Raw genomic sequence first — 23,265 nt, 5'->3', positions numbered from 1 at the left:
AGCACACCAGCAGTGGTATTGCAGTAGTTCTGCACTTTAACAATCACTGGTCTCAAGAACAATAGTCAAAAAGACAACTGAAAGATTTTTTTTGTTTTGTTTATTGTTGCATTTTCAAATCTCCACTTATTCCGTTCAAAAGACGCGCATCCATAAAAAAAAATCCAATTTCTGTCGAAACTTCAATGAAGCCAAGGAACACAAAACCCATCAGAACTCACTTCCCAAAACTGGTTTAAGGTGAGCTCTTCACAAACGTGACCCGTGACTACACCATCTACTTTTAGACAGAAACTAGGAATCATTCATTCTTTAGACAAATCTTGTCTACCCACCTGCACATCAAGCGTTATAAAAATAAGTGTACAAGAAAGTCAGAAACAAATCCTAAACAGAAAAAACTAAATAACACACTAGGATGGCTTGAACAGTTTTGTTCATGAATTTGTGACTTTAAACAATTTAGCAGCAATGTAAGAATGCTAAGTTAAGTCCAAATTAAAAAAAAAATACATTTCACACCATTTTATTTCATCTCACCTGAATTCATGCGCATATATTTTTTTAATTTTCAAATTCAACTGTTTTCACTTACCTAAAAGAAGAAAAGAGGCTGGCAGAAATGTCAAAAAATAATATGTGAAAATGAGTGACGGAAACCATCAGGGTTTGTGTACATTTTTAAACTGTCCCCTTTAACTGTGAAAACCAATTGAAATTTATGTTTATAGCTGCTCTAATTTTTCACTCAAGAACTCCTCCACGTTGTCTGTGTTCCACTTGAGGATGCTGAGTTCCTCGGTGATGTTCCCGTTATCGTCCAAAAGCTTGAGTACAGGGTCGGAGCCTCGCACGTACTAAGAGAGTGTAGGAGGTGAAGAAACAAACAAAAAAACAGAGGTAAAATGACAAGTGTCAGCAACTCCTAAAAAAAAAGAGATGCATACAATTGCTGCACGAGCTTAGTTTCTCCTAAAGGATTTCAGTGTTGCCCCTCATTTGGTCTTTCATGGATTTTTGGGTGAACAGCAATATGTTTTGAAAAATGCTTAATAAATTTTCTTATATGGTCTTTCTATCTAACAAATTTTCATGAGCTTAAAATGATTAAGTGTTATCATGGGTAAAGTGGGATCACAGTTTGTGATATATTTACAGTTTATGCTATAATATGGGCAATTTTAAATATTTTTGGAGTGTCGATTACTTTTTTTTTTTCCTTTAGTCCCTATCACGGACGGGGCTTACCATCTTAGTGTGAAAAGTGATCAGTTGCCATCAACACTCACCTTGATCTGAAGACCCTTGAACATCTTCGGCTTGTCACCCTTGACAAAAGCTGCAGAGATTAAAAATAATAATAGTAAAGGACGGGTCAAGCATGTGTTCTATTTTAGCACCGAGGAATTTAATTAGTGACAGCTGCAACCCCCCCCCCCGAGAAGGCCGCATCTCGAGGAGACAGTTGAGCACGCGGGGACGGCCACAGCTGAAGTAAACAAACGGTGGGCAAATGGCGCACAATACGACGCGGGCCGCCCCAGCATGAGATCAGATACAGTTGACGACGTTACTGAGTAGAGTGCGGGTGGTCCTCTTCCACAACAAATGGCCAAACCTTCCAAGTGGGGGCTTGAAAAGCCAGCCTGAGGTGTTTAAGACCACCCTACTGATGAAAGAATTGACAATATCGGGGACTTGGAACACCCGCTTTCCTTCTCTTGCATAGTGATTTCACACCCCTGTGAAATGATCCAAATTCGCTAGCTTAATGCTGACAGACGATAGAAAACACAATGAATGATTACGAAAATAGCATTGATGTTTTGGTTATTACAAAAAAATGTAAAAAAAAAAAAATGGATGTACCTAAGTAGTAACAAATGCAGGGAAGCTACAACAATACTCACAGGCATGTATTCTTTATCCTCAGCGACAAATGATTAATACTGCATCGAAATGTGATGTCTTCCTCTCTATGTATTATGACTATGTATTAAATTGCCCTCTGGTGGCAAACACAAGCACTATGCGTAGCACAATGCCCACTGAATTATGGCGATGCAAAAACGCTTTGATTCTTTATATTCCATTTCATTATATAGTTACTGTAAGCTTTTTAAAGTAAAATAGCATAGAGTGCTATTTTTCTTATAAGACAACTTAGAACATTTTTGGAGGGTGTTATTTGCGGATTAATTGCATTTCCATGGGGAAAGATGATTTGAGAGATGAGTGCTTTGAGTTACAAGCATGCTCACCCAAATTTACGCATATCCACTCTTCGATCAATCACCACCTGCGTTTTTTTGGTAGCGCGACACGGGGGAGGGCCTCTCCAGAAAGTCCAATCTCCTACGCAGCTCCCAACTTTTATAGCACCTTTCTGATATAAATCATCGATTCAGACAGGGATGAAAAGATGCTTCCTTTCAAATACAGGAAAAGGACAGCATACAATCTCAATTTTCGGTACTTAAACCTCTTCTTTTTTTTTTAAGAATTGTTCTTAATCTGCTGCTTGTTGCGAAGTTCCCCTCCCACCATTTAGCGCTCGGAACAAACATTTTTTCGCTGGCAACTCAAGACGAGCTACAGGACTCGTCGCTGTCATGTGAAAAACACTTATCTCCATTTTTTTTTTCATTGGCTTATTTTTTACATGAATCATGTTTCCGCGTTACAGACATCGCAATAAAGTGAAAATTAAAAAAAGTTTCCAAAATTGGAGATAAGTGTTTTTCATAGGACAGCGACGTAAATATACGGGGGCAGTAAATATAATATACACATTTTTCTCAAGAGAACCCACCTTGGACTTGGGGGAACCTCCCCAATTTTCATCCACACACCTCCAGGATGGCCCCGGCGTAGAGCTGTTGGCCAAGAAAATACAACGTGAGCTGGTGGGTTATGAGGAGAAGCGTGCCCACACACGTAGATAAGAGGCAGCCCTGCCGGTGGCAGGACGGCGGAGAGGCCCGCAGGCGTCTCCTGGCGACCGCTTGCAGTCATTAAGATGAGTGAGTGGACGTGCATGAGAGTCAACAGATGGCCGCTTTGTCGTCAAACCTCCGGGGGCCATGTTAAGCGAGTCGGAGGAAAACGACCGGGGAGACTCACAGATGCCACTTTTGCAAAGGAGAAAAACTTGGATGTTTTGCCCACCCACGGCAAACGGCAGCACTCGCAAAAAGCTCTGGATATTTTGCCGTCGGGTGGAATTTAGATTGATTATAATAGTTGCAAAAGACGAAACGGGCGAGGAATAAAAGGAGATTGTGACTATTTGAGAGGTTGTTGGCTCCATTCATTGACTACTCTCGTGCAATTCGGCGACAGAGAACCGCCGCGCTTCGCTTTATCAGCCACCGGTACATATTGTCTCCGTTCAGCGGGAACCTCCCAACCAAATTGGGCCAATTTCACTCCCCCCCCCCCCCCCCCCCCCCCCACGAAATCGGTACTATTGGTCAGTTTCCATCTGGGTTTTCTATTTTGGCAAATTCATTCAACTTATTTATTCTTTTTTTTTTGGAACCCGTCTTGATCCAACCTTTTTTTTTTTTTTTTTTAATCCCCCTCGCATATTCATTTTTTAAATTTTTTTTATAGCAATTATACAAGAGCATCATATGGGATTTTTTGCTATCTACAGTTGGGCCTGGTCCACATTCCCCCTCGAATAGCGAGGGTCAACTGTAGTTATGTATTATTATAAAACATATACAGCGCATATACTAGGTCACTGATAGTGTAGTGGTACACGCGCCCGAGTTGTGTGCGGGCAGCGTGGGATCGATTCCCGCTCCGTGATGGTGTCTGCGTGTGTGCCCTGCTAATAGGGTTGCGTCAGGCAGGGCATCCGGCGTGAAATGCTTTGCCAAATCAATGATGCGAATCGAGCGTGCGCCCGATTCGCTGCGGCGATCCCTGAGGGGATAAGCCGAAAGGATAACAACAACATACAGTGTTGTATTGGTAAGGCTCGGCGGCGGCCAGCTGGATCTCGTTTTACACCTGAAAACATGACTTTTGTTGTGAAACCTGACATGCATTTGGGTAACTGGAACTCTGCACGCTTTACTTTTTAGTCACAGGTACATTATGAAATGATAAATATAGTTAAGTGGATTTTGCTGCTTAACTCGATTCCCCAAACGGAATATTAATCAGAATGTTGTGTCAAGGCTACCGATGGTGCATAGAATATATTACAGTATTGTAAATAAAAACATTGTGTTGACTTCCTCTATAAAGAATTTCTGCGAAGTTCTACAAATCCAAACGTTTATGCCTTTCACACCCGTCATCCAAATGAGATAGAGAGAAAGATTACAGCTTAGAACACACCATTTCGGCATTTTAGAACTTTTAACATTTCCAAAGAGGATTCGTTACGCGCCCGGTGCCTCGGCGCTTTTAATAGTCAAACACATTAAAAGTATTACTTCCTCATTAAAAGCAGCCAAGTATAACCTCCATGCAGCTATTAAAAAAGGTACGCCTCCAGCCTTGCAGCCAGGGACAAAAAAAAAAAATACAGTACATTCAAGACGGCCTGCTAATGTGAAATGTTTACCTCGGGTCTGTTGAAGAGTAGCAACACGCTAATTATCTTGATAGGAATCACATGTTTTGCCCTGACTTTAAATAACATGGCAGTGCAGTCTTCGGCAGGAGCCATATGGGCCTTAAAATAAAACGTCAAAAGATTTTCCAAGATCTTTTGCTTGTAGACAAATCAATTATTCAAAACAAGTTTAGCTGTTTTTCTTCACCCCTTCTGGGATTTGCTTCATTTCTCCTGATACCAAACAAGCTTTGAAATGTGTTATTTTTTTTATCCAGCACGCACTCCCCCCCACCCCCACCCCCACCATTAAAGTGCATCAACTTCCAAAGAAATAATAGAAAAGAATATTTTTTTCACAGATACAATGACAATAACACGTTTCCGTTCATGTTGTCTGTTTCTTAGCAAGAATTTAACTACTAATATATGGACCCAGCCCTGCCGTGAATAGTGAAAAGATTTTTTTTTTAAAAAAGAACCCCTGAAAATGTTTATAATTGACTGGATCAATACTTTTAAACCACAAATATAATCACAAACTATGATTTCAAAACCCTTTACATTACCTTTAAAACCAAACTACAGATTTGATAAAAAAAAGAAATGCACCAAAAGACTCTCCCCAAACTCCACTAACAACCCAGGCTAAACTTAGCTCCTCCCCAACCTATGAAGCTTGCCTTTCAGTCAAGATGCATCATTTCAACATGCTTGACGCCAATTACTCTAATGCTTTCCTATTGACACAGGATGTTTCTAAAAGAGCACTCATGGTAGATTCCAGAGCATAGAATCGGAGAAAAAGTGTCCGTCGGCGTTGCTATTTGCTTCTGGTCTTAGTCATTGACCAATTCGAATAGCGAGGTTTCTCTGTGCCAGTAAATGAAAAGGTTTGAATCAAGCATGTAAATTCAAATCGCAGTGCGATGGCGTTTCATGTTTGTTTGTTAGTTTGGGGAACTGCAGTATTTTCACCTTGCGCGATTCTAACTGGGCTTCCTGCTGGCAGCAGTGCCTGCAGTCAGGCTGCAGCGTGGTGAGGCTGAACTCCCCGAGCAGGTCACAGGAACTGCAAAGCAGGTTGCTGGAGAAGCCCAGATCCCTGCAAGTCTCCGACGTCAACTCGGAGCCATACGCCGACAGCTGGAGGGAAGAAGGACGAGATGAAATAGAATACTTTAAATGGTATTAAGAGGTTAAAATAACGGAGCACCAAAGTCGATCGAATCAACTGAAGAGCTTTGATTTTTGTCAAAATGAATGCGGCAACAGTGTACCTTGATTTACAAGCTAATTTTCTAGACTATAAACGCGTAACTAAAAAGGGTGTTTTTTTTGTGGTGCTGAAACGGTTTAATGGTAATTTCAATTGGAAATTTGATTTATATACTGACATTATTGCACCTTTGCTTTTAAACAAGTTAATTACATAATTATTTTTGTCACCATACAAGTCTCCGTTAGTTATTTTTTTATATTTTAATTTAATGTCGTCCGAACGAAAATATGCTCACTTCCTCCATACAAATGTTGTTTCCAACAGAATCTGATAACCATTTTAATTGTCATGAAGATCTTAGTTTGACGTTTCTCAGTTAAATAACTTGATTTTAGAGAAGTGGACTTCTTTCTCGTACTTTGTAATTTCGGTGAATCTGTGCAGATTTGCAGCTAGTCACCGACTAGTTTTCAAGATTGAGTTTTTAAGCCACGTCATATCGGCGCCCCGGCAATCACAGGATGCGATTTAAAACGTTAAATGTAACACTAAACTGGGCAATCCACTCACATTAAACATTCTTGCTGCATAAGAACAATGATATAAGGTTAACTTAACGTTAATATGTTCAACTCACCGTTTTTAAAAGCGAAAGCAGCCAAAGCATATACACTTCACCCGACATTTTGGAGAGTGCCAGAAAAAACTACAATGACGGACCCTCCAGATAAATCAAGGCGTGTTCCAAATTATGCCTGATGGAAATAAACATTATAATGAGGTTGAACTCATCTAGTTTCGCGAAAACACATTACTTAATATGTCTATAAATATGTTAAATGTGTAAACTATCAAGCAAATTTGTAGTGATTTTTCAATTTTATGGGAACAATGTTCGTGGATTAGGCACACACAAGGACAGTCTAGTTACTTTATCTTCGCGACTAAATTACCCGCGTGTTTTAAGGGGCTGAGAAAGAAAACAGCACTCCTATGGGCCGGCGATTGCATTCGTTGATTAAATTTGTCCAATCCGGTGTGGACAGACAGCTGTGTCTGACGAATAGAAAGAGACTGCTTCACTGTGATGTCTATAGAACTCAAACAAGCTGCACTTCGTCTCACGTCATCGCATCCACCATAATGGACGTGTCAGATCGAGCGACTGCAAAAGCACAAATAGGGCACAAAGCTAATGCCTCTCAATCACACACACACTAAATTATTCGGGGAAAATAACAAGAGCATTTCTTAATATTATAATTACAAAATGATTAAAAATGGTTTCTCCTTCTATGTTTAGAAGCACCAAACCAAAATATTATATATTTTTCGAATGTTTTCACAAGTGTTAACAGCTACGATTATGTGACAATGTCATTGTGATGATAAATATTGAAATAAAATAATATTACATAATTAAATTAATCCGTCTACAGTAACCAGGTCCTAACTGATGAATCTGATAAATAACGCAGTCACTATAGTCAGTGATTTATGTCTTTCAAAGTTGTTTTTATCGATTTAACAAGTTTCCACAAAAAAGTCCAATTGTGAATGTTCAAACAAACTTATTTAGTGCCATCACCACTGATACATAATAGTGAAGTGACAGTACCAAACTATGAATAATAATAATAATAATAATAACAATAATAATAATAATAATAATAATAATAACAATAATAATAATAATATATTATTAGAAAATTAATTAAAAGAAAAAAGTAAAAGAAAAAAATCGGATAATCTCACAAGTAGGAGCAGCATGAACAGCGACCTCAAAAATGTCAGCCTGTCTAAAATGATAATATTGCCATTAACACACTGTAACAACCCTCTTTGTCATCCCTGCAATTGGGTGGAAGACTGGAAGTATTATCAAAAAATGAAAGAAAAGGTTCACTGGAGAGGGACTCACAGAAAATCCTTCCTTTCTGACTGTTTGACACTGCTTTCTGAGCACTTTATCTTAACGAAACCTACGCAGTATGAAAAAATGTAACAACTAAGCAACTAAGGACAATTAGAGTAGTCAATTCGAGACAATTTAGTAAAATAAGAAAGACTGGGAATTCACAGCACATACTGGATTTCATAATAGTGCCAGGTCAGCAATCGGCCAAATTGTGTAGTAATGATTAAGATGTATGACCAAAAGTCCTTGTTCATTAGATCTGTTTATGAGTTTGAAATTGTGACTTTTATTTTTTCCAAAGTACCTTTGTTTATTTTGTTGTGTTTCTGTTTGACTACTCACTATGATGGATCTATTTAAGTAAGTTTATGAATCGTCTCTGTAAAAAGTGCTGTTTGAAACTTTTCCACAAAAATAATTATACATTTAAAATGAACTTATTTGAGTTTAAATCTATTGCTCCATCTTCAAACAGCACTTGGAGGTATGAGGCAAAGGAATGCGGCAACTTCACCCGTCCATCGCTCCTCCTAGCCACATTCAACATGGCGGCGTTGTTGACGTACGACCAAGTGCCGAGGTGGGGGTATCGGTATAATTTAACGTCTATGGTGGACGCTTGTACTGTCCAATGGCCTGGGTGCTTCTGACAGCGTGAACTGTGGAACCGTGCAAATAAAGACAGGACACCGGGGAGCACGCCACTTGCACAGTCGACGTATCGACGCTCTGAGGGAACCTTTCACAAGACGCCGTGCCATGCAAATGATGGAATAACAAAGAATGGGCATTTTGCATCGTATGTGGATGTGAATATCCACGCACGCAGGCGCTTTGTGCTCGCCGGTTTTCTACTGCGCGTGTCTTCGGTTTCTCCCCTTACCCACCCCCTCTCGTCTACCCTCTTTTGGGCATGGACTGACCGACTCCTTCTCCGGATGATTTGATGGGGCTGCTCAGAGTCATGATGCCGCCTAAGTTGCAGCTGCTGGCATTGCTGGCGTTCGCCGTGGCCATGTTCTTCCTGGAGAACCAGATTCAGAAGCTGGAGGAGTCCCGAGGAAAACTCGGTAAGTCCAAAAATCGAGGTGCCCTGCTGTACCTCCACGATGCACGAGCATACTATGTTGTTAGGGCGCGAAATATGCGCAGCAGCACAAGAAGGCACGCTCACTCACCAACGTACTTAATATTCTTATTATATATTTTTTTTACGAGCGACAGATAGATAGACTCTATACAGCAGGTTCAAACGCAGTTTTTTTTTTGTGGTATAAAAAGATCAGAACAAGATAAATCATCACGTCATAGTTTTATCCACCATTAATATGATCTATAACCCCTGTGATTCAATTGCGCCCCCAAAAAACACCTTTCATAGAGGGGCAATCCTCCGATTCAGATGAAGCTCTCTACAGAAATATCAGCAAAAGCCTACTAGATCAGCTAAAGTTTATTAAGTGTTATTCAGAGGTACTCTAAATTGCGGCAGGAGTGTGCTGACTTACATTTAGCATGAGGTTGAATGTAATTGGTTAATTTTGAACACAGCCACATTCTGAGTTATGAGGGTGTCTACATTTCTGCAACCATATTATCACAGTTGTTTATTTTTACTTTCCCTATTCCCTCTCCAAAATATATTTTCTTCAATTGAGTTATATAGTGTAGCTTATAGGTCACACTGATGGAAAAAGTTTGGACATCTTTTTTTTTTTTTCACAATTACAAAACCCTGGTATTCAAACAGGGGTGTGTAAATGTTTATATCAACCCTAGATAGATGTTCATTACACACGTCACTAGATACCTGTTACATCTAAACGTTGTACTGCACAATCATTTACAGTACACACACAGCTACATAATCCTGAAAGCATGAAGCCATATAGTTTCCAGGTAATAATATGAAATAAGTCTACCGAGTGAGATTCCACTTTTTATGTGAAAGATGCAGCCAGATGGTCTTTTGACGGTCTTCAAGCCATTTACTTTGAAGGGATGAGTTTGATGTGATATTTAATTGTTTTGGGATCATATTCACTGTTTGAACTATTAATATAGTGCATTCGAAATGTTTTTGGGGGTGTCAATTCATTAAGATTTCTTGCAATTTGCAGTCCCCATACCCTGTGTATAGCTTGGATTACTCAATAGTAATTCATACATTTGCCATTACATTTTTAGCAATACTTGAGTTAGTCTTTTTAGTGTTTTTGTGGGGACGCTATCAACGTCATCATCTCACGCATATCCAATTGAAAGGGAGCAGACACTGCGTTCAGATCTCCTTCCCACCTCCCATTAGGGTTCCAGTCAGTCCCAATAAAGATCTGGGACACAGCAGGATTATCTCTCTGATGATTCCACTGTGGGGGATTTTAAGGAACAGCAGACACCCCAAAGCTTTGGCCGCCACTTCAGGGTTACTTTTGGCAGCTTTTCAATTACTTCATAAGCTCGCCTGAGTGGCAAGGTCATAGCAGGGTAAACACAGGTGTGCTCTTCTTATCATTTAAACATTTAACCATCAACAAAACAGGTCACATGCTAATTATGCGACAATCCCTGGCTGATTGGAAAGAAGTAATTGGGGAAAAGGAAGTATGCTGAAGTGATGCATCTCAATTGATGGACTGTGATCTTTGTATTTCAGGGAGGAGCTAAGTTTAGCCTGGGTTGCTAGTGTTGGTTACAGAGTCTTCTGCACACACATGTACACGTGCAGATTTTCACCAAAAATCCAAATTTCAATTGTTTGAGCTATTTCTTTGCCATTTTTAATTTTAGCGTTTGCCTGCAGGGCAAGCAGGTAGCTTGACCTGCTTTTATTGTTTGAATTTTTAAACAAAGATGTCAATTTTCTCAGATTGCAAAAAAACCTTTTTCAACTCTTATAAGATGGTTAATGTCCTTAAAGGCATTGAAACAAAGTCAAGTGTTGGGAGTTTGCAGCTATTACTCAAAATGTTGACGTCAATAATTTCACTTTTACTGCAAACGAATATCGGTTTCAAATATCAGTTATTGGCCTCCTTTGACTACTAACAATCGGTACCGGTATCGGCCCTGAAAAAAAAAAAAAAAACATTTCGGTCTATCAGTCAATATAAGATTGCCCTTTGGGAAAATGTTGTGGGGATTTTCATTATTTTCAAATAATGTTGTATTGAATACAAAATGAAAGATTGGATACTAGGGATTACATTCTTTTTAACTGTGTCCAAGTTACAAACAGAATGATTAACAGCCCCATTCATTGAATACTCCCTTAAAGTCCCCACTGACTAGTTGGAAAGTCCAAAATATCGGCTTGTGAATTGGTTTACTGCTGCTGTTAAACCCGGGCTGGGCCACAACACACACACACACACACACACACACACACACACACACACACACACACACACACACACACACACACACACACGCACACACACCTTCCCTCTGACTGCCCATCACCACCACCAAGGGAATTTGTTGACTCTGCAAAAAAGAACAAAAAAAAAAACAAACATCCTGATGGGTGACAGGATGGAGCACACGTCTGCATACTTGAGCTCCAAATTAGTTGCTGCCTGGGCAAATAGTTTTGACGGAGGATTTTTGTAGACATGGTGCTGACAGCCAAGTTTCAGCTTGATGGTCAGGTGACCACCTGCTGTTGCCCTTTTTGCCGCTCCATCACTGAAACGCTAACAGTGTTGAAACGAGCACATGGATGTAATTCATAGCCTCCTTCACACTGCCTGTCTGTAAAAGCGTGTGTCATAAATGTCCATAATCGATTGGATTACTGGATATTTAATTTCGTCCACTGCATCGCATCATGTTAAAAAGGGTAAAAATGTGTAATATATGTAATGTACAGCATGTTTTGAGAAAAAAAAAAAAATCTTATTTTTAACTTAATTATATGTATATTATAATTAAATTCATTGATTTTAATCATAAACAGTATTATAATTAAATTGATAACGTGACATCAAATAAATACAACATATTTGACTTTTTTAAATTGTATTATTGACAATAAATCAACCAACCAATTATTTAATGAGATAACTGAATTAAAACTAATAAAAAGGATGATAAAATGCATTTTAATAATTTTCTTGTTGAAGTTGGCTGTAGCAAATAATTCTTTGACAAACCAATGAAAGGCTGATGTCATCGAGGGCCTGATTTGATTGGTTTAAATACAGTGGTGCCTTTTGATACCGGTTTAATTTGTTCCTTGACAGCTTTTGTAACTCAAGTCATTTTTTTTCCCCATTGAAATGAATGGGAATGCAATTCCGTTCCAACCTCGCGTATAAAAACGACACATTTTTGGGTGGCGTTTTTAATGAGAATAAGAGCACTCTACAATGTTATACTGAATATAAACATACAGTAATGTCATCATTGAATACAATTAAAAATAATTCAATTGAGGTGCTCATTCGGAACATACGGGAAAAAATGTATTGGAGGCTCAGCTCCTCTCTTGGCTTCTCAGTACAGCATTAATATTAGTTGTTATTCTCAGGGCATAAAGAATCGCCTGTGAGTGTTGCTATATATAATGGAACGAATATTAGAATAGAGTCTAATTGCTATTGACGTCAATTTTGAACGGGGGGGGGGACATATTGCGAGAGTTAATTCTGCTCCGGCTGCAACGACCCGCTTTCCGCTGGTCCCAGCGTGCGGCGTTGTTGGCGGCCACGCAGGTTGCACCATTTCCACCCATTAGAGCCTTCCCTGCAGGGCAGACAAGCTGCAATTTGCTTCGAAGCTAATCGCGCTCCCGAGGTTTGGCCGAGGAGTCTCCTGCATTACAATGACGCCGCCATGCAGCTGTGCATCCCGCTTTGGGGCGTCATCCATTATTCTGACAGTTGTTCTCTGCGGCTGCTTATCAGATGCCTCGACGCCAACATAGACTGACTTTGCGGCGAGTAACATAATGTTCAGTGGCAACTTTATGCGGGTCGAACTCAGTTCGGCCACTTTATTTTGAAGCTCACCTTGGGAAAAGGTTCACACAAGACTGCCGTTATCTGGATTTTAAGAATTGAATTCATTCCATGTATCAGGGGCGGAGCCAGAACGTGGCTAATGGGTGGGCCTGGAAAAATCACAAATTCAAAAATAATTTAAAAATAATTTAGTAAAAATTTAGAAGTGTATATTTTTTCATGAATCTCGCTGGGTGGGCCTTTGGCCAGCCAGGCCCGCCCATGGCTCCGCCCCTGCCATGTATTGCAAATCTCAAATCAGTTTTCCCCATTTAAATAAATTCAAATGCCATTTGTTTTAATAAAGTAAAATGAATGTATAAACCATTAAATCCTAATGAATGTCAATAAATAAACGGGTCTTAGAAAGTTACATTACTGTACCTACTGTAGTATTTGTGTCAGATTTGTGCCTTTTAGTTCTTTCACTGCCATTGACGTATTTATCTGTCTTTTCGCAGTCCAGCCATTCAATCCCAGGAATTTATTCATATTTTTTTCAAACGTTAGGGTAAAAGAGGGTCTGAAAATGTCTACCAGTGAATGAGTTAAGGGGCGTGGCCTTGTGAGTGACATCAGAAGCTGAGGTCAGTTTTGTCTGTGTGTGGGTTTCGAGATGTGGGTTGTGGCTGACAGCAGCTTCACATGAGTCTCAACTTCCATTTTCATTGATTGAATAGCAAACGACAATGACATTATTTACAACATGATTTTGTTTCTGTTTTTTTAATTAGGTCTGCAACCTAAATAAGTTAAGTGTGAATAAATTAAGCTCACCACTAAGTCTGTCCCAGGTTCTCAGCAGCAGATGCAAATGTGATACAGCTGCAGTGACAAAAACAATACATGTAGTCACCACATTTCACCATGTCCAAGAATGTGCCTGTTCATTGTAGATATTTTGGGAGTTGCGTAAAATGAGTTACCGCTTATTAAGCCGTCACCCTCTGACCTTTTGCAATCTCGTAATGAGAGCAGATGACTCGTGACCGTCGTGGCTTCCAGGACATTGAGGAACTTGTGTCAAAACTCGTGCAACTTTCTCCCTCGGCGTGGTCGCTTTTCTTAATCTTTTAAGTCTTCAGCGACAGAGAAAGACAATTTCCATTCTGTTTGCGGAGCTACGCATCTTGTGACACAGGCCTCCTTGTGATGAGTTCTGATTTAGTTCTGTCGAGGTGATGCCAGACTGAAAAAGCTTTTTTTTTTTTTTTTTTTTTTTTTGCGCAACACAGTCCGCCGCACAAGGGCTTGGGTTGGAATTGGACATACCGTAGTTATGCTGCCTACTGTTGTCGTGCCATCCAAAGGCAGACATTTTCTGGGAAAGAAAATTGGTCAGGCATTGCTGCCTCCAGTGAGCCCTGTGATTTTGAGAAAAAAATAAATAAAAAAAAGAAGAGTTTCCCAACCTTTATTGAGCCAAGGCACATTTTCTACGTTAGAAAAATGCAAACAAAAATGTCATAGAGCATATATCGTTTGTATGCTTAGTGCCCTTGCATTTAGGAAAGGAGCGCCACAGTTGATTTACATATTTCCAAACTTCTCCACTTATTCAAACCATTCCAACTTGAAACTGTTCCGCTCATACACGACGTATATGAAACTATTTACCTCAATCCCCAAATTCTCACATTTTCACAATTAAACTCCCAGATGATACTTGACATACACATTTATCTCCTCCTTCCACATTTCTCAACGGATTCAAACCATTCCAACTTCTAACGGTTTGGCTCATTCAGGACACAAATAAACCTCCCCAAATTGCCACATTTTCACAATAAAATCCCACAGTTAAGAGATATTTTCCATACTCATGGGCTCCTTCCACATTTGTCAACCACTCAAGACCATTCCAACTTCCAACTGTTTAGCTCATTCAGGACATATTACAGAACTATTTAACACATTGCCAAAATTCTTTCTCTCACTTTCTGCAATTAAATTCCAAAATTTAAGAGGTACGATAAATATTAACCTCCTCCTTCCACATATCTCCACCCATTCAATCCTTTCCAACTTCAAACGGTTTAGCTTATTCAAGACATTGCGATACTGTCATCACGTTCACAAAAGTGAACAAAAGAACAGTTTTACCTGCTCCTTCCACATTTCCCTCCACATTTGAACAATTCAGTTAATTCCTCAGCATTTCAGTTCGCACTCACTTTCTCCAGAAATGGCATTCTGTAGTTGTTATTAATGTCATTTCCTCGCAATTTCTTCAGTATGCCTTGACCTCTCTGTGACACCTCACGTCTTCCCCGAGGGCTGTAAAGCCTGCACGAGTCATTTGCTTCCACTCTGCATGTTGGCATTTGCTACTTTAAGCAGCCAGTCGCCCAGATTAGCTCTGTCACTCTTTTGAAACATACCAGTGGAGCTGCTAATGGAGGGCAGCCCGCTGTGTCGATGTGCGTAGGTGTCGCCGATAGATTTGCGGCACAGTGGCGTGTTAACGGTCACGTCTGACTCCCGCAGTATTGATGGAAGCAGTCTTTAATTAGGAGAGCTGAGAATTTAAGGCGCAAGTGTGAAACTCAAGACCCGCGGGCCGTCCTTGTCGTTCTATGTGCAATGCAAAAGCGACCTCAATTTTCTTTACTTGACTTCTGTTCAAGACCTGGCATAAAAATCATAACCAAATGCAAGGGCAATTGTGTAACATAATGGGACGATTTTTGGGGTTCCCACACAGAAGATATTAGGTCAGAAGTGTTGCTAGCTCTGTAAACAACTACCATGCAGCTCAGCTTCTTGCTTAGCCGACACCACAGTTCGCCATGTTTAAAAAAAAATGGTCCAGTGCGAATGCAACTTCCAGCGGCATTTAAATGGCAATTAAAAAAATATATATGATTAGTGTTTTTAGTGCATAATAATTGACATCGTTCAAACTGTTACTGTAGCATTTTTCTAAAAAGAAAAGGTTTCATTTGAAAATGTAGGTTTTTTTCATTTACATTTTTTTTTCTTACTCTACCCAGTGTGAAGTTTCACACTGACCGTGATTTTGGTAATAGACCCCATAGCGATTAAACGTTTATTTACTGTTTATCGCGGAGGACAGGTGAGAATCCACGATATAGAGGGAATATAAAAGTTGTTTTGAGATACACATTTAATTTGTTCTACCGTCAGGCTCATATCTCAACCCCCCCCCCCCCCCTTTGAAATGAAAATGCAATCTAGCTAATCAGTTCCAGCACCCCCATAAAACACCCAAAAACATTTTGGGGGGTATTTTTTCATTTTAAAAAAAACCCAAAAAACCCCACTGCACTCAATAGTATTGTACTTTAGAAAAAGCACACTAATAACATTTTCTCGTGAAGTTTGCTGCCGCCATCTATCTGTGGGAATCTGAAGCGCACTTGTATGTTGAAGTTTTGCTCTTATCTCAAAACCGTCCCCCCAAAAAACTCGTAGCTCAAGGGTTTGGCACCGGATTCGCATATTGGTGGATTTGTTTTTCTTTCAATATTAAAATTTTTTTTTACCCCATATATGGGTGTCATTTATACACCGATTTTTGCCATCCTGCGAATGGTGGGGGTCGACTGTATATAGTTTATCACATCCAACAAGCTATTAACACATTTGAACTTATCAAACACACTTTCACTGTGAAAATATTTGAACACACACACAGACAAAATCGCAAGCGTAGGAAATATAGAAAATACCGCATGTACTGTATTGTTGTGTCTGTGTGTGCCTATGTGAGGCAAGGTGCAGTGGCGTGCTGTGTGACATCGGCGAATCTGCGTGTGAGCTGTGGCTAACAGCAACTCCTGCGTAATTTGTTTACATGTGTTTTTCCTGTTGCCCCGATGTTCAATAAAAAGCTAAAAACCATCGCACGGGCGTACACGATGAACCGTGATATAGCAAGGGAACACTGCATTTGACTTCAGCGTTATAACCGACCCCCTGAGGGTATCCTTACCTATGATGTGGCCCGTGATGAAAACAAGTTTGACAACGATGATTTATGATGACCGGCCTGCTCTTTGTCTAGCAGGGTGTGTGCTTTTTGTTCAATGTGGCGCTCAATGCAGCAAGTCCACTTCTGCTGCATTCGCTGACTCCTGCAGCAGGATGACAGACAAGCTAATCAGAGTGTTACGGACACCTTGCATCCTCCGCCCTTCTGCGACACCCTCTCTAGTAGTAGCCCTGACTGCTTTTAACTGGCTTCTCCCCAACCTGACGCACGCCCCCTTTTCCTCCTCGCCATCATCCCCTCTTCCACCATCATCTTTGCTGATGTCACTTTTGGCCAGAAGTGGTAACTCAGTGAACTCACTCTCCTCTACAAAAATGGACGCCTCTCACCTTGCACCAAAATCTCTCTGGCTTGCATTTATGGCATGTACGTGGCGGAAAGCTAGAGTGACAGCTGATAGTTGAAAATATATAGTTGTCGTATAATGTGTGAAAAAGTTGCCAGGAGTGAGACTGGACCTTGAATACTGAAGTGATTTTTTTTTTTTTTTTTTTGCCCCTTTTCCTTTTTCTGGCTTACACGGCGTATTTTTCAATGGATTTTATTAAGAGGATGAAACTTAAACATAAAAAGAGAATTACAACACATAAATTTGTCATACAAAAGTCAGCTAGCTTAATATAAACACCTACAGAAAAATGCTTAGATAAGGCGGGCTAATGAAACTAGCATCAATCTCACAGTAGTTATAAACCTTTAAAGAACAGATATTCGAACACAAATGGTGCAGCAATACAGACAGACAGAACGTATCGCAATACTCACAGGCATACTGTACCTGATTTTCAAAACAAAACTTCTCTCAGACTCTGATGATCAACTAATTGGTGAATAGCAACCCAGGAATAGGCGTGGGTTCACTCTCCAGTGTTTTCAGTTTGCTTATGAAACCGTTCCCGTTTTTACTCGCTTGTTTCGAAAACACACCCTGAATTTCCACACTCCCTTTTTAATGAAGGCAAAAACTAAAGGATCAATTTTGAACTCAGTGAGGCTCACACCGTGCCGTCGAAGCCTGCGGCTTTTTGACAGATGATGAAACTCGCTGTTGTAAACACGCGACAGCAGGTGCCTGTTCCCATTCTTCCTCCCTGCTGAGTTTGCTTTTTTTCCTCCCCTTTTCCACCTCCATCAGCTCCTCATCAAATGGAGATAAGGCCGCATCTGATATCAACTTCTTCTAATGACAGCACTCTCATGCAGCTCCCGTGGGATCAGTCGTCGTGAACATCTTCATTTGCAATACAGTACGCGCTCTGCTGTTGACTGGAATTTATGTCAAAGTAGCCTCGGGCTCGCATCGCCATGCTTGCTCTGTCTCTCCTTGCCCGCACGTTATGCCCGCAGTACGGTACGCCATTTTGGCTCGCAACACAAAGCCAAAACTGGACCAAACGACAGCTCATGACTCGTAACTTCTTCAACTTATAAGTCAAGGCAGTGGTGTATTTGCATCTCTCTTGTCTTTTACTAACCCCAATGGATAAGTATCTAAAAACATCCTGTCTCTGGGATTCCAAAATAAGATTCATGCTCTCCAAGGAAGTGTGACTGGAGAAAAGGGAGGCACATGAAAGAGACGATTTTCATTTTCATTGCCACGCATGCCCAAACATTTTCAGGCCACGACGATAGAGAAAATGACAAACTCTCACATGAGACGGAATAAAGAAAGCAGGCCTGGAGCTTTTTCACTGAGCGATTTCACCAGCACGGATGGAACATTCCACTTTACCCATGTTAGCCCAAGAATTGCCTTAAAGCTGTTTTCCACCCCCATAACACTTCTACTCCAGATCCTCGATGGCAATGTTTTGTCTCTGCCCTCACTGATTGAGGTGGCTATACGACAATTTTTTTTTTCTGCCTTCCATCGACTTCTGCTCCATCAGTGAAGCCACTCATTGACAGAGATGTTTTGTTTTCTTCCACGGACTGATTGGCAATAAACTGGCACACTCTCCCGGGATCAATATTGAGACAATTCCCATTTTGCTCTCTATGAGTAGAATTAACTTGGTTAGGAATCAGCAAGACTGATGCTCCCGAGTCTTTTGTGTCAAATATGAAAAATGTGCACTCTATGGACAAAAGTATTGGGACACTTGACTACTATGCCATCAGGAAAATAGCTCAGACAGAAAAAGTGTTTTCCACAAACTGTTCCTGGTTTGGAAAGACAGACAGACAGATACAGGAAGTAGATATTTTTTTCAATAAAATATAGTTAAATTAGTTTTTTTTTTTTATGAAATTGATTATTCTTCATTCAATTACCACTGTGTCATTTTTAGTATTCATTTTTTATCAATTAAATTACAATGTATGTTTATTAATATCATTACCTTTAGTTTAATTTTGTATTTTTTTCATTTTTATGTCTTTTAACATATATATATTTTATTATTATTATTTTTATTTTTATTTATTTATTAATTTTTTAAAATATATATTGCACCAAAAAACAGGCCGAAGTTGGCTGACGGAAACATTAATGGTATGTACATTTTTTGTACATTATATTTTGTAATTAATTGAATTATTATAATTGTTATGAACAGTAAAGTAATAATACATAATGGCCCCAGATTGGTTTGTGTTAATGAGAAAAGGAGGGCTCAGTTGGGGCAATGAGCGTCTTGGGAGTGCAAATCGATCCCGTATCACACTAGAAGGCTAGACTGGAGGTGCTCAATCCGAAAAGAGGCAAAAAAAAAAAAAAAAACAGAAGCGGAGCAAGACGGCAAGAGATGAAGTGATGACAACCAGTTAAGTGCTATTGTTGTTACCGTGTTCTCTACAAGTGGATTCTCGTTCTGCGGCGTGTTTGTTCTCTGCCGCGTTGGCCCGTCTCCCCCACTCATCATTACCTCTATGAATAGCCGTTGTCTGCTCAGTTTAATAGTGTGCCGTGTTTTCCCCCGACTCCTGTGTATGCATTATTAATCATCTCTTACTGGGCTGAGAGGCGGCAAGTGAAGGGGGAACATCACATACAGTATGGGGGTTGTACCTTCCCACCGCATCAGAGTTATTATCCAAAAAGTGTTTATTTGGAGGAAAGCTGATCAGCGAGGAAAGATGACGACTGATCCGTCTTCTCCGCTGTCCTAAACACTGTCAGAAGTGCTGACCTACATTTACAACCTAAATTCTAATATTTGAAAAGTTCAAAGGCAAATGTAGACAGCCCAATTTTTTGGGTGACGTTAGTATAAATTAAGCAATTAAAATGCTAGTTATGGGAAATAATGTGGCGTTTATTGTCTCTGTTCCAAACCGGACAACATCTAGGAAATATTTTTCTTTAAAAACAGACAATCCAAAAATTCCACATAACTATAATACATTGTATTGTATTCAAGAATTTTTTTTGGGGGGGGTTAAAAAAAATAGCACATAGCTGTGGTTTACTGTATGCTATATATTGAGGCAACCTCTTTGTTCGTTGAATTTGTTGTGGTTATTTTTTTCGTCTACCAAAGTGTTCCAAAATGACAGAGGCAATTATGCTAACAGGCTAACAAAATTTTGTCAGATTGACATAAATATTGATTCAGGTCTGCTCCAGATGATATACATGGCACAGTTCGGTAGGGGGGGGAACCGGAGACAATTGTAACATTTTTGACATATGTGTCTCCAACTTTGAGCTCTTTTGACGTAGGGTGTTCAAACTGCTATGCAAAACTAGCTTCAAACGTCACCTGATAAATAGCATGGAAAATACCTGAACAACACAAACAGGAAATGCATGCCTTCATCTCAAATACTAGGAGTGAAATGTTACAGTTGAGTTTACGGTTTGGGTCATTTGTAACATACCTTGGAGTGAAATGTAACATTATGAAATAAAGGCCATGATATTGAGGAAAGGAAAGCAAAGAAAAGCTTTATGTTCAAAACATTGAAAAAAATGCTGTGGTTCTGAAAATATATGATTTAAAATGTCATTGTTGCTGTCTGTTTCGGCCTCCTTTTTGTTAAGGGGAGTTTCTCTTGTCTGGTATTTGGTTAGGGTTGAACAACTGTTGGGCTGAAGTTCAGCCAAGTCAGTGTTTCTTCAGTAGAGACTCTGGCTTTTTGAGTGGCTTGCTTGAGAGCTAGAACAGAAGTTCGGTCGGGAATCGGAAGTCAGAACAGAAGCTTGAGGCTTGGAGCACAAGCGTGGTTGTTTGGTTGAGCTGGGCATGGATTATCATCTTGTCAAGGTGCAAACTTGGCATTCCTCAAATTTGGCTGGATTGTCGGGGCCATTGTTCTTCCAATAGAACTCAAATTTTCACTGACTGCATTCAGTCAAATTTAGCTTCTGGTAAATTGTATAATTTATAAATGTTACAATCAGAGCCGGGCTTTCCGCCTATTTGACGGACTGATTCGCCTCTCTGCCTATGACGGACACCCATTTTGTAGGTGATAGATGGGAAACTTAAAAAAAAAAATAGTCGGACTAAGCATAGTCGGAAGCCCATTTTTTATCCGTCTATGTCATCGTCTATTTTCGGGGTGAAAAATTCTTAACTCCATTTTTTTTCTGTACCTATTTTATGACCCTTCTTTTTCACATGTGGACTGAGAACTAAACTAACCATGTGCAAGGTGAATCAGGTGATTCCTAACTTGTTTGTGATTGGAGCAATTGCAAGTGTTACAACTGTCTTCCGATCTCCCGACTGTTATTTTGTGTTTTTGTACAGTGTTGATGGTTTCAATAAAATTGTGATGTGCTAGTAGTGGTATTAAAAGGTAGGTGACGGACCACCATTCCATGTTTTCTTTGTTTTTTTCCTCTTCCTCAAGTGCAAGGACGCTCCAGGCTGTGACATTGTCGTCGCTTCCGCCTCCATTTAATAGCTCATCACTCAACAGGAGTTAGCTTGATATTTTTGACTTCATTTGAAACATAAAAATGCTTCCCCAAAGTGCTGGCTAATTCCTTCTGCTTAGTCATGGAGAGTCTTTGGCAACGTTGCATTGAGCTCGTCCTGCTGCGCAACCTGTCACGCCCGCCTTTATTTAGCGAGCCCAGGGAGCGATAGAATCTGCCATCTGTGTAAATTGCTCTATAATCTCATCTGACGGCTTGTTTCTCATGAGCGAGGCTGAATGTGTCCTTCCTCTGATTGCTTCACGTTAGTGGCCTGGTGGTTGAGGACCGTTCGAACGCACGCTTGTCCTGTTTCGCCAAACACTATTGGCTCACCTTTAAGAGAGCACTGGCTTGGACGGCACACAAGACGTATTAGAGGAGAGAGTGGCAGGTGTAAGCACGATGATTATCATCCAAGCCTCACCGGGATTGTTATCATTACTCAAGAAGCATGTCTTGCATTTTGCGTCTGCAATTATTGATGGGCCGCATGTGGCTGGCTTTTACTTATCGTGCCCTTTGGTGAAACAGCTTATGTTTCATCCTTTAATACGGTGCCTTGATTTACGAGTTAAATTGGTGCCACGACCAAGCTCGTAACTCAGTTCACTCCTCTGTCAAATTGATTTTTCCCCTTGAAATGCTATATGAATTATTTCATGACTAATCCAGCCCAAAAAACATGATTTCTAAGGTGTAATTATTTTATCGACTTCAGTACTCGTGTTGGATGTGTGCCTTTAAAGGGGAAGTTAACCCAAACATATTTTTTTCCCAGAATATGTTTTGTGCAGGCAGTCTAGTTAAGACAAGGCATTCTGATTAATATTTCTTTTGTGGAATAAGAGTTAAGCAGCGAAATCCACCCGTCTTTGGGGGCGGCCATTTTGTCACTTCTGTCGACTGACAATGATATCGCAGTGTCTCAGGGCTCAGATAACAACCAATCATGGCCCATCTTCAGAAAACAGGTGAGCTGTTTTTGGTCGTTACCTGAGCCCTGAGTAGTGATGACAAATAGTGATGTCCTTTTCAGTTAACAGAAGTGACAAAATGGCCGCCCCCAAAGCTGGCTAAAAACGGGTGGATTAACTCTTATTCCACAAACGCAATATTTATCAGAATTCCGTGTTTCAACTAGTGGGCCTGTATAGAACATATTCTTGAAAAAAAAATGTTTGGCTTGACTTGGACTTTAAGGGGTGTGGCCTATAGAGTGACATCACCAGTCCAACTGGCCAATTAATCTCCGTGTGAGCGTGAGTTGTGTCCCACAGCAGCTCTTTGCGAGTGTTCTCATTCGGTCCCATCCAAACAGCTGCAAGCTCATGGCCACTGTGGCTCTCCTTGCCCACAAGCGAGGGCATTACCGTACAGTGAATTCCTGCATATTTACTGTTTAACATTCGCAAACTGACCAATACACCGATTTTTGCGGGTGTTTTGTTCATTAACTGTGCATAGCAACTAAGCTCAAACATCCAGCTTTGGAGTCTTCTCACTAAAAACAGACCGTTACCAAAATGTCCACAGTAGCATCTTTGTCCTTTATGACCCTCAACTGACTAATGGCAGTCTCCAGGCCTGAACCAGCAACCACTTGAACACTCAAATAGTGTTGTCTGTCAGCACCGACAAGACCAGCTTTGTCTCTGGTCTTA

General features: G+C 40.3%; 2 protein-coding genes across 2 annotated transcripts in view; one reads left to right on the top strand and one right to left on the bottom strand.

Moving 5' to 3' along the window:
* Nucleotides 1-89: 89 nt before the first annotated feature.
* selenof (selenoprotein F) lies at nucleotides 90-6,596 on the bottom strand. The gene is made up of 5 exons (XM_086044167.1): nucleotides 6,433-6,596; nucleotides 5,552-5,719; nucleotides 2,813-2,876; nucleotides 1,290-1,339; nucleotides 90-857 (listed from the first exon to the last, which is right to left on the bottom strand). The coding sequence occupies exons 1-5, from the start codon at nucleotides 6,478-6,480 to the stop codon at nucleotides 726-728; spliced, it is 462 nt and encodes a 153-aa protein (XP_085900293.1). The 5' UTR covers nucleotides 6,481-6,596; the 3' UTR covers nucleotides 90-725.
* A 1,748-nt stretch (nucleotides 6,597-8,344) lies between these two features.
* hs2st1a (heparan sulfate 2-O-sulfotransferase 1a) overlaps nucleotides 8,345-23,265 on the top strand; it is a 35,414-nt gene continuing 20,493 nt past the window's right edge. Inside the window, exon 1 of the mRNA XM_086043996.1 lies at nucleotides 8,345-8,783. Within this exon, the coding sequence (XP_085900122.1) occupies nucleotides 8,660-8,783 (124 nt within the window). The 5' untranslated portion in view covers nucleotides 8,345-8,659. The remainder of the gene's footprint in view (nucleotides 8,784-23,265) is intronic.

The sequence above is a fragment of the Filicampus tigris genome, chromosome 10 (genome assembly GCF_054856515.1).
Source record: "Filicampus tigris isolate MCC_2025a chromosome 10, RoL_Ftig_1.0, whole genome shotgun sequence".
Lineage (NCBI taxonomy): Eukaryota > Metazoa > Chordata > Actinopteri > Syngnathiformes > Syngnathidae > Filicampus > Filicampus tigris.
This window is presented reverse-complemented; position numbering and strand designations above follow the sequence as displayed.